The sequence below is a fragment of the Vitis riparia genome, chromosome 6, assembly GCF_004353265.1.
Source record: "Vitis riparia cultivar Riparia Gloire de Montpellier isolate 1030 chromosome 6, EGFV_Vit.rip_1.0, whole genome shotgun sequence".
Lineage (NCBI taxonomy): Eukaryota > Viridiplantae > Streptophyta > Magnoliopsida > Vitales > Vitaceae > Vitis > Vitis riparia.
Genome location: NC_048436.1, coordinates 866,190 through 883,787, shown reverse-complemented (window position 1 = coordinate 883,787; position 17,598 = coordinate 866,190). Strand labels below are relative to the sequence as shown.

Here is a 17,598-nt window from a genome sequence, read left to right as displayed (position 1 = left end):
TTTATTGATCAATAATTCGTTCTTTTATTTTTATTTTTATTTTTAATTTTTTGGCTGTGATAATAATTCATTTCTGCAGTTTCATTATGTTTGCTGCATAGTCAAAATTTCTCTTGCATGCTGACTAGGAGAACATAGTTTTTTTGGAATGATTCTGAGAGACTAGACAAGTGTAGAAACAGAAATGTGGTGGGATTGAGCTAAGAGAGTCATACCTAGTCAAATTAGAGGTTTGGGTGTTTGATTGGATATGGAAAGTGTACTTCCCTTTGTATTTGATGATGGGAACTGGACTGGAAGACCTGTCTGAGGGCCCTTGCTTAGCAAATTTGTGCTTTTCCCTGAATTGCTTTAATTTTTGTTTAGGATTTAAAAATTATATTTACTCATTTTAATGATGTAATTTCTTCCACAGAATTAGACCTCCTGCTTGTGGATATATTGGTGGCAAGTTTACTTGATACATATTTCAATATGTTCTCCAGCTCTGTTACCTAACATGATCCCTGACAAAGGGAAAAAAAAGCAACCCCCCCACAACCCTTTGGCTCTCTCTCTCCAGCTCCATTACTTAACTTGAATCGCATGATCCTCTTTTAGTAATGATAATTCTCCCCGGTTTATCATTTTAAAATAGGCCCACCTATGTAGCATGGACCCTCCTAAATGGGAGCCATAATTGTGTTGGAATTTAAGGATCAGGACAAAGATTCAGAACAAATAGGATGGCTGGTTGAGTTCAATTCTGTGTTTGTACAGAGGAGTATTATGATTATTATTAATTTTTTAAGGTATTCCCTCATGCTGAACTCTATAAATAAAAATTGTACCTCCTTAGGTGCACCCTTTGCTTAGGCATTCTTAATATATATTTGATTTTTGCCTATCAAAATAAACGAATAAAAAAAAATTTTGAGCAAACTGAATTTTGATAAAAAGAAACATATTTTTTGTGGACAAAAGTGTGCATATAAATTTTTTTCTTGAAGAACAAAATGAATTATGATATTCATGAGTAATAGGTCATTTTTTCCTTTTTTCTTTAATTCCAAAATAGTAAATATTAGATAAAAAAAATCATAATATGGTCTCCCACTTTGATTCTATTTTTTTTTTGATAGGTAAAAGAGTATTGTATTAAAAAAGGTATATACGATGTATACATATACAAAAACCAATAGGGGTGAGAACTCACAAAAAACGATCGCACCCTACGGGGAGTCTAACCAATCTACAAAATCTATCTAAGAAGTAACACTATCCCCCATGTACACTTTAACCCAATCCCAAAAGAGAGAAAAAAAAAACTTTGAATTGTTTGATCTAATCTTTCCCTATCCTCAAAGGTTCTCCTATTCCTTTCCCTCCAAATGGACCAAAAAATGCATAGTGGGCCAACTTTCCAAGCTTTTTTCCTCTTTTTGCCAACCGAGAAGCTATTCCAACTTAAGAGCACCCCTCTGACAAAAGAATGCATCACCCATTGTACATGAAATAGAGCAAAGACCATTTGCCACAATATGCTTGCTTTTGGACAGTGCAACAGAATATGATCTTCCGCTTCCTCTCTAGCCTTGCACATGTAGCATCTGTTTGACATCCTCCATCCCCTCCTTCTAAGTTGGTCCTTTATTAATATCTTAGCCCAAGTTGCCTTCCAAGCAAAAAAGCTAGTTCTTACAGGGACTTAAGAGTTCTACACTATACTGTGTGGGAAAGGCTCCGCTCTCCTACTTGCTAGAGAGAAGTAAAAAGACTGAATTGAAAAATCTTCATTCTTAGTCCCCAACCAAACCATGTCATTCTGTAGCGATGGAGTAGTTATGCAACCTCCCAAATAAGGCATCGATGTTCTCCAACTCCCAATAATTGAATTGTCTAATAAACCTCAGATTCAAACTACCCCCATCCCAAACATCTACCACCCAAGCATCCTTAGAGGAAGTGATAGCATAAAGGCATGGGAACGCATCCCTCAAAGAGGCTTCCCCACACCACCTATCTTTCTAGAATTTCACTCGATTCCCTGAACCAACTTGAAGACTTGTTTTATCTTTGAAGACCTCCCAACCATTTCTAATTGCTTTCCAAACCCCTACACCAAACCTCCCTCTCACCTCCTTTGTGCACCACGCCCCTTCATATAACCCATACTTGCCAACAATTACCTGTTTCCAAAGAGGGTACCTTTCCTTCACAAATCTCCAATACCATTTCCCCAACAGGGCCTTATTGAAAAAAGAAAGGCTTCTAAAACCCAAACCCCCCCTTTTTGTTTCTCCATACAAACAATCAACCAATTAACCAAATGAGGCTTTTGCACCAAATCCTCTCTTTCCAATAGGAAGTCTCTTTGAATCTTTTCCAATTTGGCCACCACTCTTTTGGGGATAACAAAGAGGAACATAGAGTAAATGGGTAAACTAGATAAAGTGCTTTTAATCAATGTTTGCCTTCCATCTTTCGAAATATATCGTCTCTTCCACAAAGCAAGCCTTTTTTAGAACCGTTCCTTCACTCCTTTTGAAACCCTACTGGACTTGTGAGGAGCACCCAAGGGGAGGCCTAAGTAAGTGGTTGGAAGGGTGCCCACTTCGCAACCTAAAACCTCGGCAAACTGCACCAAATTTTGGACATCCCTAATAGGAATCAACTCACTTTTCTCCAAATTAATCTTGAGACCCAAGCATGCCTCAAACAACATAAAAACACAACTCGAGTACTCTAGATTTTCCTTCTTGCATGACAAAAAATGAGAGTATAATCTACAAAGAACAAATGGGAGACCTCTACATCCACATCACGCCTTTCTTTAACCCGGAACCCCTAAAAAAAGCCACCATCCTTTGCCCTGGAAATCAAACAAGTAAGGATCTTCATCACTAAAATAAACAAGGAGACAAAGGGTTTCCTTGTCTCAACCCTCTAGAACTGCTGAAGAAACCAAAAGGAGTGTCATTGACCAAAACAGAGAAATGGACCGTAGAGATACATCATCTAATCCAAGCCAACCACTTGGAGCCAAAACCCATTTTATCCATAATTGCAATTACATAGTTCCAATTTACATGGTCATAAGCCTTTCCTATATCAAACTTGTATAGTAATCTTCTCAAATTATCTTTAAGTCTAGAATCAATGGCCTCATTAGCTATCAAAATTGCATCGAAAATTTGTCTCCCCCACAAAAGCATGCTGAAAATCCAAGACCAAAGTGTCCACCACCTTTTTGAGTCTATTAGCTAGAACTTTGGCCAACAGCTTGTACAAACCCCTAACCAAGCTAATAGGCCTAAAAACCTTTAACTCTTCAACCTCCCCTTCTTAGGCACCAAGACTACACAAGTAGCATTTAGACTTCTCTCAAAGCATCCTATCTCATAGAAATCACCAAAGAAGCCCATGACCTCACTTTTAATAACATCCCAATAGTCTTGTTAAAAGGCCAAAGTAAAACCATCTAGACCTGGGGCTTTATCACCACACAAACTAGACAAGGCTGAAAAAACCTCATCTTCAGAAAAAGGAAGCTCCAAGGCTGCTGAATTTGTAGACGACATAAAATTAAACACTAGTCCCTCTATACTCGACCTCCACTCCCCCATCTTAGAAAACATCAATTGAAAAGCTCTTGCCATCCCCTCTTTAATATTGTTCTCCCCTATTAGTAAATCACTATTTATCCTTAACTTTTCTAGAAAATTCCTCGTTCTATGAGTGTTATCCATTTTGTGAAAGAATATAGTATTTTTATCCTTTTCCTTTAGCCACAACTCTCTTGATTTCTGCCTCCAGGAAATCTCCTCCGACATTGCCCATATTTTAAACTCATCTACTACCCTCCTTTTAACCTCTAATTCTTCCGCTGTGAGGGCTTTATCTCTTTCCATTGCATCCGACTGTCCTAACTGCACTAGAGCCTTAAGTTTTTTGGTAGACACATTCCAATAAACCTCTTTGTTCCACACTTTAAGATCGTGCTTCAAACTTTTGACTTAACCGCCAAAATATGGCCATGAGACCCCTGGACCCTATATCCCTCCCACTAATTCCTTATGAGGTCTTTGAACCCTTTCACCTTTAACCACATATTTTCAAAACTGAATGGAACCTTTCCATTTCTTATCCCTCCACCATCCAACATTATTGGTGTATGATCAAAGACTGGATTTGCCATGATTTTCTGAACCAATCCACTGAATTGGCCTTCCCAATCGTCAAAGACTAGAAAATAATTCAGCTTAGAGGCTAAACTGTTGTTTGAACCACCACTCCACGTATACTTGCCATCAAATAGGGGAAGGTCTTTAAGGTGCAACTCATCAATAACCTCTGAAAAACGTCTCATGGTAGCCGAAAGTCTCATACAACTCGTCCTTTTCTCTAGATATCTCACCACATTGAAATCCCCCCCAATACACCAAGGATCCCTTTAGAGACCTCTTATAGCACTTAGCTCAACCCAAAAATCTTCATGGAATGAAAATAGTTTAACATGACTCTTTTTGAATACTTGTAGACATTTGTTCAATGCTCATTAGGACATGTCTAGAACTTTACTATGTATATATTTTACAGGATATACAGATGACCTATATAAGTCAAACACTTAATGGATATGTTATAATGTGGATTTTGGCTTGAATAAAGTAAACTACTTTGTCTTAAGGATCAAACTATAGTGAAGGAGGAATGACATAGGTTATTATAAAATAAGAAAGATAAGTAATATTGGTAATATATAAAACATAATGCTATGAAACTCTATATGTATGTGTGTGCGTGCACGAATTTTGATAGGCAAGAACATAAAATATATATTAAAAGAACTAAGAAAATGGTGCAAGAAAGTACACACGACGTATACATTTGTCTCCAAAATAGGCAAACAAGAGGAAGAGAGAAGAACGAAAAATAAACTTGCTTTCCTTAGTCTGAGCTAAGCCAATTTACAAAGCCTATCATGGTCAAAGAATGATCATCTATGTACAGTCTTAGCCCATTCCAAAGATGTATTCATAAAAGAGAGTTTAATTATTTCTTTGAATTGTTCCAAGTCTTCAAAGGCTATTTTGTTTCTTTCCTTCTACAATGTCCAAAACAAACACAACAGAACTACCCTTCAAACTTTTTGTCTATTTCTTTCCTAGGAAAGCTCCAAGCCAACTCAACAACGTTTCTCTAGCTGTAAAGTGCATAATCTATACTATACCAAACAAAGAGAGCAATAGTACCCATAAGATATTATTAATCAAAACACCAATGCTTTCTTCATAGTCCTTTTACCTAAAAAGAGTCAGTTAAAGAAGATTTCGGATTTTAGACCTATCAGTCTGATCACTTGTCTATATAAGGTAAGCAAAAGTATTGTTAGGGCGTCTAAGAGGAGTACTACACGAGACCATCCACTCCACTCAAGGTGCTTTTGTTCAAGGGAGACAAATTCTGGATGCAGTTCTTATAACCAATGAGATTGTGGACGAGAAAAAGCAATCAGGGGAGGAGGGAGTTGTATTCAAGATAGACTTTGAAAAGGCTTATGACCATGTGAAATGGGATTTTTTAGATCACGTGTTGGAGAAGAAGGGATTTAGTTCTAAATGGAGGAGTCGGATGAGAGGTTGTCTGTCGTCAATCTCTTATGCTATTCTAGTGAACGGTAATGCTAAAGGGTGGGTCAAGGCATCTAGAGGTTTAAGACAAGGTGACCTTTTATCCCCTTTCCTATTCACTATTGTTGCAGATGTGTTGAGTAGAATGTTGTTGAAAGCTGAGGAAAGAAATTTGCTGGAGGGCTTCAGGGTAGGTAGAAATAGATGTAGGGTGTCCCATCTGCAATTCGGAAATGATACCATCCTATTTGCTAGCCCTAGAGAGGAAGAATTGCAAACTCTTAAGAGTTTATTGTTAGTGTTTGGTCAAATCTCTGGGCTTAAGGTCAATCTTGACAAGAGTAATCTTTTTGGCATCAACCTTGATCAGAATCATCTCTCTAAGTTAACATTGATGCTTGACTGCAACGCTTCAGATTGACCCATACTTTATCTGGGTCTTCCTTTGGGAGGGAATCCAACTGCTTGTGGATTCTGGGATCCAGTGATTGAGAGAATCTCTAGGAGATTAGACGGATGGCAAAAGGCTTACTTATCTTTTGGCGGTAGGATAACTCTCCTACACTCTTGCCTTTCCCATATCCCTAGCTACTTCCTTTCTTTGTTTAAGATTCTAGCTTCAGTGGCTGCAAAAGTCGAGATGATTCAAAGGGACTTTCTATGGTCAGGGGTTGGGGAAGGCAAAAGAGATCATCTTGTTAGGTGGGAAGCAGTGTGCAAGCCGAGGGTTAAAGGGGGTTTGGGGATTGGGAAGATACCTTTAAGGAATCGTGCTCTTCTAGGGAAATGGTTGTGGAGGTTCCCTAGGGAGAGTACATCTCTATGGCATCAAGTCATTCTTAGCATATACGGGACACACTCAAATGGTTGGGATGCTAATACTATAGTCAGATGGTCACACCGCTGTCCTTGGAAGGCCATTGCACAAGGCTTTCAGGATTTTTCCAAGTATACTTGGTTTATTGTATGAGATGGGGAAAGAATTCGCTTTTGGGAAGATTTGTGGTGGGGGGACCAAATTTTAAAAGACCAATATCCAAGACTATATCGAGTAGTAATGGATAAAAATATTCCAATATCTTCAATTCTCGGTTCGTCTCGCCCTTTCTCATGGAACTTTAATTTCCGTCGTAATCTAACCGATTCTGAGATAGAAGATCTAGAACGCCTCATGCACTCTCTAGATTGTATGAACTTATCCGCTTCCGCTTCAGACGCGAGATCATGGTCCTTATTGTCTTTAGGTTTGTTCACAGTCAAGTCTTTCTTTACAGCCTTGTCCCAAATGCCTGATTCTTCTTCATTTTTCCCCACTAAGTTTGTATGGAAATCTCAAGTCCCTTTCAAAGTTAAGGCCTTTGTCTGGCTTGTGGCACATAAGAAGGTAAATACCAATGACTTGCTACAATTGAGGAGACCCCACAAAGCTCTTAGCCTTGACATATGTAAGTTGTGTATAGAACAAGGAGAATCAGCAGATCATCTCTTCCTCCATTGTTCAGTGACGTTGGGGTTGTGGCACAGACTTTTTCAGCTAGCCAAGATGGATTGGGTACCTCCGAAAAACATTTCAGACATGATGTTCATCAATTACAAAAGATTTGACAAGTCCAAGAGAGGGGTAATTCTATGGCAAAACGCGAGTATAACGTTAATCTGGGTTGTGTGGCGGGAAAGAAATGCTAGGATATTTGAGGACAAAGCTAGGAATTCAGGGAATCTTTGGGATTCCATTCATTTCCTTGCGTCCTTTTGGGCGTTTTGTTCAGCGGGTTTTAAGGGCATCCCCCTTAACGTATTACAACTTGATTGGCTATCAGTGTGTAGATCCAATAGTTCCAATGGGACGGCCTAGTGTATTGTTATTTCTTCATGATGTTTAGTTTTACTTTTGGCGGGAGGATTCCTCATCCTCCTTTTGTATTTCTTTTTCTATCAATATATTCATGCGTGGTTTCCTATCAAAAAAAAAAAAAAAAATAGTACCCATAAAATATTTGCTTTAGGGCAATGTAGGAGAAAATGATAAGTTGATTCTTCCTCTATTTTGTACATTTAACATTTATTGGACATCATCCTTTCCCTCCTTTTAAGCTGTTTGATTGTCAAAATTCTTCCCTATGTTGCTTTCCATGCAAAAATTCCACTCTTTCATAGGAACCAAGAATTCCAAACTATGTTTGTGGGAAAAAAGGCTCTCTTTTTCAATAGACTAAGGATTTGTTGGAGGATTTGACAGAGAACTTGCCACATTTGGGCTTCTTCCACCCCATTCTATCATCCTCATCTCTCTTGATTGAACTTGTTTGCAGTTTCTGAAAACGAGTCGTCACTCCTTCAAGCTCCCAGTCATGAAATTGTATTGAAAAGTGGGAAACAACCTTCCCCAACTTGCTCCCAGACCTCCCCAATTGTATTGAACCTTCCCCAATTGTATTGAATCTTTGGTGGTGGCTATAGAAAATAATGGTGAAAAGGTCTTTTTCAAAGATTAGTCTCCACACTATCCATCTTTCCAAAAGTTGACTCATGTTCCATTGCCAATTTTGAAATGAGATCTGCTCTTGGCAGATTCCCACCCATTTCTAATATTGCCTCTCACACACCCACCTCATCTCATAACCATTCCTCACACTCCTTGAGCACCATCCCCCTTCTTTGTCGAACTAACCCCCATACTTTTTGTCCAAGCAAACCATGGACAAATTTTTGATATGAGTGTTTTTTTTTTTTGTAGACTTGGCTCTATCCAAAAGAAATTTTCTTTAGATCCGCTCTAATCTTAATCTCACTTTTTTTAAGGACAATGGGTAAAGACATGACATAAATTAGAAGACTAGACAATATACTTCTGGTCAAGGTGATCTCCCTCCTTTGGATAGATATTGCCTCTTCCACATACTGAGCCTACTAAGATGCTTCTTCCAATTTGTGTTATTGTTGGTGTAGGAATTTAGATTATATAATTGTCTTATAAAAAGGACTATGATCATCACATAATATAATTTTATATAAGACTCAAGGAGGGTCTATAATGGGTTGTGCTTTCTTTATGGTGCTTCCTAAGTTTATATGCAAAATGGTGGGCCTGTATATGAATAACAATTAAGGATGTTGTACTTGTATGAGTTGTAATGGTTAATAAGTTCAAATTCAATAATTTTTTATATGATTTATAAGCTTGATTTTCACAAAATATCCAAAATCTTACTATACATTGAAACATAAGTAATGTTGTTTCGGTAATGGGGTGTAGAGTAGGGAAGCTTCCCACTTCTTATTTGGGCTTCCTTTGGGTGCCTCTTTCAAATTTTCAAGGGTGTGGGATGTAGTGGAAGAGAGATTAAAAAAATTGTTTTTGTAGTCCCAAAATATCCAAAATCTTACTATACATTGAAATATAAGTAATGTTGTTTCGGTAATGGGATGTAGAGTAGGGAAGCTTCCCATTTCTTATTTGGGGCTTCCTTCAAATCTTCAAGAGTGTGGGATGTAGTGGAAGAAAGATTAAAAAAAAATTGTCTTTATGGAAAAGGCAATATCTCTTTAAGGGAGGGGGGCTCACCTTGATCAAAAGCACCTTATAAAGTCTTTCAATTTATTTCATGTCTCTATGTCATTCTACGAAAGGTGTGTGCAAGACTCGAAGATTCAAAGGGATTTTTTGTGGGGAGGTGGTGTCTTAGAGAAAAAACCTCATTTGGCGAATTGGAGTTTTGTTTGTGATGATAAGAAGGAGGGAGGCTTAGGAATTTGTAGTCTTGTGGCCTTAAACAAAGCTTTACTTGGGAAGTTGAGTTGCAGATTTGTTGAAAAAGGGGAGTCCTTTGGAAACAAGTCATCATTGACAAATTTGGGTTAGAGGAAGGAGGGTGGTTTTCGAGAGGAGTGAGAGGAGGTTATGGTGTGGGGGTGTGGAAAACCATGAGAAAAGAATGAGAGGGTATTCGCTGTAAATCCCGCTTAATTGTAGGGAATGGGAGAAGGGTTAAGTTTTGGAAGGACTTGTGGTGTGAGGACCAAATGTTGAAAGAAGTTTTCCCTAATTTATTCTTGGTGGCGATTAATAAAGATGAGTGGGTCAAACACTTGGGAGGAGGGCAGAGAGTTGGGTAGTTGGAATCCTCGCTTTTCAAGATGTTTTAATGATTGAGAGATGGATAAGGTGGAGGCCTTGTTCCGGAAACTTCAACCTTTGGTCATGAGAAGAGTTGTGGAGGATGTTTTGAGCTGGAAAGGAAGTAGGAATGACATTTTTTCTATTAGATCCCTTTACCGCTCCCTCACAAGGGCTTCTAGTAATCCTTTGCCTTGGAGTATTATTTGGAGGTCTTGGGCTCTGATGAGGGTGAGTTTGTTTGCTTAGAAAGCGTCTTGGAACAGAATTTTGACTGTTGACCTCCTTGAAAGGAGGGGATGGAATATGCTAAATAGGTGCTACTTGTGTAAAGAAAAAGAGGAAGCCAATGATTATCTAATTTTGTTTTGTAGGAAGGCTAGAATGTTATGGAATTTGATCTTCTCATTTTTTGGTGTGCAGTGCGTTTTGCACTCCTCGGTTAATAGGAATTTGCTTGGTTGGGATGATGCTTTTGTAGGCAAGAGAAGGGAGAAGGCATGGAGTGCTGCCCTTTTATGCTTAATGTGGACTTTATGGAAGGAAAGAAATGAAAGAGTGTTCAAAGATGTTGAACGGTCCAACCAAGCTATCAAATATTCTTTTTTGTATACTTTTGTGATTTGGGTTAGGGTGTATTTAGAGGATCATTCTTTGTCTATGTTTGATTTTATAGAGTGGCTGTTTGTCTAGTAAAGGGAAAGGTTTTTTGTCCTTTATGCTTAGTTTCTTGATCATTTGTTTGTATACTTTGTGTGTATTGTTTTCGCCACTTCTAGGCTTTTCTAATACAAGCTCTTATTTACCTATCATTTTTTTTTTTAACCATGATTGTAGAGGCGATGAATGGGAAGGCTACGCCTAGAATGTTATGATGAGGTTTTGGGTGGGGAGGATTGAGTGACTGAAGTAATGTAAAGTATGGAAAATCAGTTTTGTTGAAAATGACATGACAAGATATCCAGACTCAACCGGAGGAAGTAGGGCAAAGATAGCCTTTTTGAGATAAGCTGTGGTAAAGAAAAAGACATTCAAGAGAATGAAATCAAATTTATGCTGATTGAGTGGGCAAGTAAATGGTAACAAGCACACCCAAAGATATGATGAAACTAGTAATTAGGTTTGCGGTGAAACAATTTTTTTAAAGGAGATTTATTTTGAAGGATAGGTGAGGGAAGTTTGTATAATGGTGTAAACAGAAAAGGCAAAGGCAAACTCCCAGAACTTTTAAGGACAAGGAAGCATAGGCAAGGTTAGGGCAATTTCTAGAATGTGGTGGTGCTTTCATTTGGCTTGTCCATTTTGTTGATGTGTATGTAAGCTAGAAAATTGATGGTGAATGCTGTTGGATTCAAGAAAATTGTTGAAAGGTAAGGAAGAACTTTCACCCTTTTCATTTTTTTTTTCTTTTTTGATAGGTAAAAAGAGTGATTAAAGGAAGAACATTCACTCTTTTCATCTATTTGAAGAATTTTTATTTTTGTCTCAAGTTGATTTTCTTGAAGTGTTTTTAATTTTATGAAAGTATTTAAGGCTTTTGATTTAGCTTGTAGTGGGTAAATCCAAGTGTATTGAGTGAAATTGTCTATGAAGTGAATATGATAGTGGAATCCTTATGTTGAAATTGTCCATCTGTTTTTTCATTGTCTCACTGCTTAGGTAATTGGCACAATTTTTTCAACATTGTCAATCTTAACTAGGTTCCTCCTAGAGGCATAACAGAGATGCTAGGAATTTCCTTTGAGGGATTTGGAAGTCTTTCAAAAGGGAAGGCAGGTGGCTGTTTTATATTTGATTTGGTTTATTTGGTTGGAGAGGAACGCAAGGATTTTTGAAGATAGATGGGGATCAGTGGATGCCATTTGGGACTTGATTTCCTTTTTCTCTTCTCTATGGCCTCAATCACCAAGCCTTTTTCGGATATTCCATTATATCTATTAATGCTAGATTGGAAGAGTCCTTTCTACTTAAATAGTTTGAAGAAGAAGGTAATGATTGATCAGTTACCCCCTCCAATAGGTTTGGTAAAGTAAAACTTTCATGAATGTTCAATGGGTAACCCTAAACAAACATGTAATGAAGGTGTGATTAGCGATTATTCTGGTACAGTATTGAGAGCTTTCTCTAAGCATGCTGAAATGAGGTTAGCCATCAAGGTGGAGTTGTTGGCATTATTGGAGGGTTTGATGCAAGCTATAGTTTTATCTCTATCCAATCTAATTTTAGAGGGAGATTTTGCTGCTGTAATATCTTGGGTGAATAATAAGAAAAGGGGTTTAGGGAAGTTTGACAACTAGATGTGCAAAATCATAGATATTGCAAATGAGTTGGGTTGTTCTTTCTCTTGAAGTTCTCATTCAGCTAACCAAGTTGCAAATTAGTTTGCCAAACAAGAAGCAAAGCATATGACCTCCTTTGTTGGATATTTCCTTCCTTGTCAAGTGTCCAATGTTTTTTCTCCTATATATATGTGTGTGTGGGTGTGTGGGTCTTTATTAAGAGGGGCTAGCTTTTGTGGTTCAATTTCTTGGTTACTTTCTACCTTCTTTTGTACATCTTTAAAGAATTGCTTATTCTTCTTGTACTTATCAATTGATTGATGAATATGTTGGTTTCTAATTAAAAAAATAATATATATCTAGTTGTTACTAAGAGTCTATAAATAAGTCTTCTTAAATAAAATAAAGCATCAGGAAGGTTCCCTAGAAGTAACCACTATTTTTTTTATTAATTTATCAGAATAGGCCATGAAAGGCTCCTGGCCATGAGACATGCAAAAGAATCCGCCAAAGGTTTTGTATTTTGCCAAACAACAAGAAAGCCAACACAAGAGGACTCCTAGATCATGTGTGAAGGATTACAAAAGATCTGACCAATTATGGGAGAGAAAAAGTGAATTTAAGAAAGTTTTCAATTTTTTCTTTTCATTTTGGAATCTAGGTTGCAGGAAGCATGTTTGATCATCTTAGTTTTTACTTTTAGGAGACTACTTGTGTGACATATTGGAAAGCGGCGAACCCTTACAATTCAATTGTGATGGCTTATGATTTTCTCACACCAAAGAAAGAGGATTGTCAAAGAAGCATTCATCTCTAACCTTCTTGCCTCAGGTATGAGCTCTTTGCCAACCAGGATTAGAGGTGATTTTGAAGCTTGGTTCAAAGGAAGCACTAGTATTCAGTACACAAGCATGGCATAAAAAAAGAGCCTTAGATGAAAGTACCTTGGTTAGACCCAAACTGCACCTATCTTTCCTCACACCAAAGAGATGGGTATTTAGAAGGAGAAAGAAGACGAAATCATATAAAGTAGAAGATTCTTAATATTTTCTTTCATTAAATTTCATATATTATGATACGGTCATAGGATTGATTTTTGAGAATAGGATTTCTTAACTTCCAGTATTTTTGGGTTTTTAAGAGAAGTGAGTGTGGCAGATTTTTGGAATCATAGATTTAAAAGGAGCCTTTTTAGACAGGGAGTTGGCAGCAGAGAAATCCTCTTTGCAGATCTTAAACTACATGTCTCTAGTGACTCAGGGGATAAGCTAGTTTGTAAGATCGATGGAAGGAATCATTTTCCATCAGATCATACTACTTGTCTCTAGCCTCAAATTAGATGTCCACATTGCCCACTAAGGTAATTTGGAATTCTAGAGTGCCTTCCAAGGTTCAGTTCTTTGGTGTCAGTAGGAACTTGGAGGAAAATTCTGACTTTGGAGAAACTCATGAAGAGGACAGATTTTGGTTAACAGGTGCCTTTGCAATGAAGACTTTGAATTTGCAGCTCCCATCCTCATTCATGGCAGATAGACTTTTGGGTTGTGGTCTATGGTATTCTCATTATTCAGTGTGTCTTAGGTGCTTCCTCGTTTGCTTATAGATGTCCTTTGCTGGCATAGTACTTTTGTTGGAGCCAAGTGCAAGGTTATTTGGATGCTGATTCCACTATACATTTATTGAATTGTTTAGACAGAGTATATCAGGAAAACATTGAAGGACTGGAGGAATCTTGCATGGAGTTGAAAAAAGTGTTTCTTCATAGTTTATATTTGTGGTTAAGAGGGGAAATGAGCTCTCCTTTTTTGTCCTTTATGGAATTTGTAGATAATATGGGGATTGGCCAGTGTAGGAGTGGTGTAGTATGATTTTTTATGCACTGCTTATGTACTTTCTTTGTACATGGGTTGCAACGCTTTTTTGTCAGATGCCTTTTTGAAATGTTTTGCTTATTTTCCTATATAAACCACCATCACCAACCACCCACCCACCCCCAACACACACACAAAAACCAACAAACTAAGAGAATTTTCTCTTGATCACACCGTCTGTTTGATTTACTATTGTAGGTTGATGGTAATCATGTGGTATCATTTATAAGTTATCTCTTACTGAATTTGTTCTTAGTACTTTATTTATATTGAGAGGGTGTCATTTCACCTTTTTCCCAAAACATAAAACAAATGTTAAGATGTGCCATGTTATTAAAATGAGCAGATAATTTGGTGGAGAATCTCTTAGGGGATTTTGAGTATGAAGTTCAGGTTCCATATCTATTATATCGAAATGCAGCCCAAGAAGTCAATGGTATTTGGTTCTACAATGCACGTGAATGTGAGGAGGTCGCGAATCTTTTTACCAGGTACTGTGTTGTTCCCTACAATTGTATATATTTTATAAATTATTTAACTTCTTGATGAATTCTCGCTAATTAAGACAACTTTTTGTCCTTATGGATATACTTAATTGATACCACTATTTTAATGATGAGTTTGCAGTGGGCATTGTGGATCTTTCCCTTAATAAATGTTCAAAATAGGGTTAGGCACTGAAAAGATGATGTTGAAGTGGTTCACTCTTTATAGAAGCTATTTGACATCTTACAACATTGATTGCTATGGTAGTTTTGAGAAGAAAAACAAAAAAAATAAAATAAAAATAAAAATTGAGACCCTCTCCAAGAAAACACATTAAACAGGGAAAGAAGCTGCAAAGCTTCATATATATTCAATGATAACTATTCTATCAATTCTCTCTAGTTTAGTCGGTGCGTGCTTGCATGTATTGTGCATGATGATAGAATGATTTGCTCTCTATTAGTGGTTGAACCTTTGATCTAATGGCCATATGCATGGAAAGCCAAGTGACACAAGAGTGCTAGCGGTGTTGGAATGATTTTTACATAAGACTTGGTGGTTGATAGTGCTACTTTTGGTTTTTTGTGTGAAGTTGTAAACATATGCCACATATACCATGGTGCTTATGTATCTAAATTATTTAGTCGAAGAGGTTCTAATGGGTTTCTATGTTGTCTATACATTTTTTTTGGCAAAACAAAAAATTAGATTAAGAGTGACCAACAAAAAAGGGAGTGCAACCCCATTATATGAAGAGTATACAAAGAGTGGGGTTTCTTGGTGTGGCTTGGAGCCAACAAAAGACAAATATTATACAACCTGAATTGAACCCAATATCTCTCAATGAAATCCATTAGGGAAGGGGTGGAAGTTCCCTAGTGGAGGTCTCGCTTTGGCTCCTCTTGCAGCTCGATGAAGAGCCAGGATGGCTTTTTGATCCTTGTTCATCTCAGCTTCCCATTCCTATTGTGGGGATTGTGTTAGCCACTTAAGAAGTGTTGATTGCCAAAGCTAGTAGGTTCCAAAGTACGGATTTTAGGGTTTTTTCTCCTTTAGGGGGAAGGATTTCTTCTTCTCCTCCTTTCTCTTTAGTGTAACGTTCTGGTTAGGGGTGAGATTGTAACTTGTCCTTGTGGAGAGAATATAGTGGAGATGAGTCGATGGGGATGTCGTCACTGTGAGAGGGCCTTTAAGAATGATTCTTCATGATGGATAAGTGGTGACCTTCTAAGAAAATTTCTTGAGCTAGTTAGAGAGCAGTGGGGCCATTGAGGGTAGTGGTGATATTGGTTTGGAGAAGGTTGGCTTTTCTAGCTTCCAGGGAAGGGAAAATCCCTTATTTGAAAGGTCCTTCCAAAGATTGGTTGCTTTCAATGGATTTATACAGATGCCAATTAAGGGATTCTAGTGGAAATTTGCTCCTTGTTGAGGAAAATGGAAGCTAAGAAAGGAATGGGATTCTAAACCAAGGGAAAATTAAGAAGCATTCTTCAACCTCTCGGTTTGGGAGGTGGAAGAGGTGGAGGGCTTGTTCTGGAAATTGCATTCTTTGATTTTGAATAGAGATGTGGAGGATGTCTTGAGCTGGAAGGATAGCAAGAATGGCTTTTTTTCTGTTAGAACGCTCTATCGCTCCTTTACAAGAGCCTCTAGTGACCCTTTTCCTTGGAGTATTATTTGGAGGTCTTAGGCTCCGATGAGGTTAAGCTTTTTTGCTTGGGAAGTGTCTTGGAACATAATCTTGACAATTGATTAGCTTAAAAGAGGGGGTTGGAATATGCCGAATAGGTGTTAGTTGTGTAAAGAGGAAGAGGAAACCAGTGACCACCTGATCCTATTTTGTAAGAAGGCTACAATGCTATGGAGCTTCCTTTTCTCTCTATTTGATGTGCAGTGGGTCCTGCACTTTTCAATTAAAAGGAATTTGATGGGCATGGAGCTTTTGTGAGTAAGAGAAGGGAAAAGGCTTAGAGGGTTGCCCCTTTTTGCTTAATGTGGACCTTATGGAAGGAAAGAAATGAAAGTGTTTAGTGATATTAAACGGTTCGACCAAGCTTTAAAACATTCTTTTTTGTACACTTTTATGAATTGGGGTAGGGTGTATTTAGAGGATCATTCTTTGTCTATGAGTGATTTTATAGAGTGGTTTTTTGTCTAGATAGGAGAAAGGTTTTTGTCTTTCTTTTTACCTAGCTTCTTAGCAGTTGTTTATATACTTCATGTGTACTCTTTTCGCCGTTTCTAGGTGTTGCTAATACAAACTCTTTATTTACCTATCAAAAAAAAAAAAAAAAACCTCTTGATTTGGGAGAGACTTTCAAAGGCTAGATTGCTTGGTATGCTATGGAAGGACTTTCAAGAAGACTAGGAGGTGCAGAAAGAATAATTGGGATATGGTTTCAATTGATCGATGAAGTTTTTTTTTTTTTTTTTGATAGGTAAAGATAATTCATTAAAAAGAGACGCCAAAAAAGCGACTCAAGGTATACAAAACTATGCAAGGTATACAAACCTAAACACCCACCACCAAAAAGGCTAAAGAAAAAGAAAGAGACCAACAAGTCACCTAGCCCAAAAACAACCTTAAAAGGATCCCGACCAATCAATGAAATTAATCATAGTTAGAGGGCATTCAACTATAAACAACTTAGCCTCAGACCAAAGAGAGAAAAGAAAAGAATATTTCAATCTTTGGATTGACAACTCGTCATCCTTAAATGCCAATCTATTTCTTGTCTTCCACACTGTCCAAAATATATGAAGAGGAGCAGCTCTCCACACCTTCTTGCGCTTTTTGCCCACAAATGAACCATGCCAGCTAAGAAGAGTCTCTCTAACTGAGGAGGACAACACCCACGACACCCCAGCCAAGGTAAAGAGTAACTCCTATATGGCCCTTGTTTTTGAACAGTGAAGAAGCAAATAATCTATGGTCTCCTCATTCTCAGGACACATAAAACATCTATTTGCCAAGGACCATCCTCTTTTCTGAACAAGGTCTAGAGTTAAAGCTTTACCCCATGCAGCCTCCCACGCAAAGAAACTGATTTTGGGTTGTACCCACCCATTCCAAATACAGCTAGAAGGAAACAAAACAGGGCAGTCCGCTTCTAGAGCAAGGTAGAGAGACTTTGCTGAAAATTTGCCGCTCTTTGTTTTGGTCCAAACCACCATATCCTCTACATCTCCAAGCACTCTCTTCTCGTGAAGATGCTCCAAAAATCTTTTCGCCT

At 37.8% G+C, this 17,598-nt stretch overlaps 1 protein-coding gene across 3 annotated transcripts in view; it reads left to right on the top strand.

The window, feature by feature from the left end:
* The window catches only part of LOC117916115 (mRNA-decapping enzyme-like protein), a 40,265-nt gene that overhangs the window by 597 nt on the left and 22,070 nt on the right, over nt 1-17,598 (top strand). For all 3 annotated transcript variants that reach the window (XR_004651510.1, XR_004651509.1, XM_034831973.1), the window contains exon 4: nt 14,226-14,370. Coding sequence is in view for 1 of the 3 variants with exons in the window: in XM_034831973.1 (XP_034687864.1) it covers nt 14,226-14,370 (145 nt within the window). In the remaining 2 variants the exon portion in view is untranslated. The remainder of the gene's footprint in view (nt 1-14,225; nt 14,371-17,598) is intronic.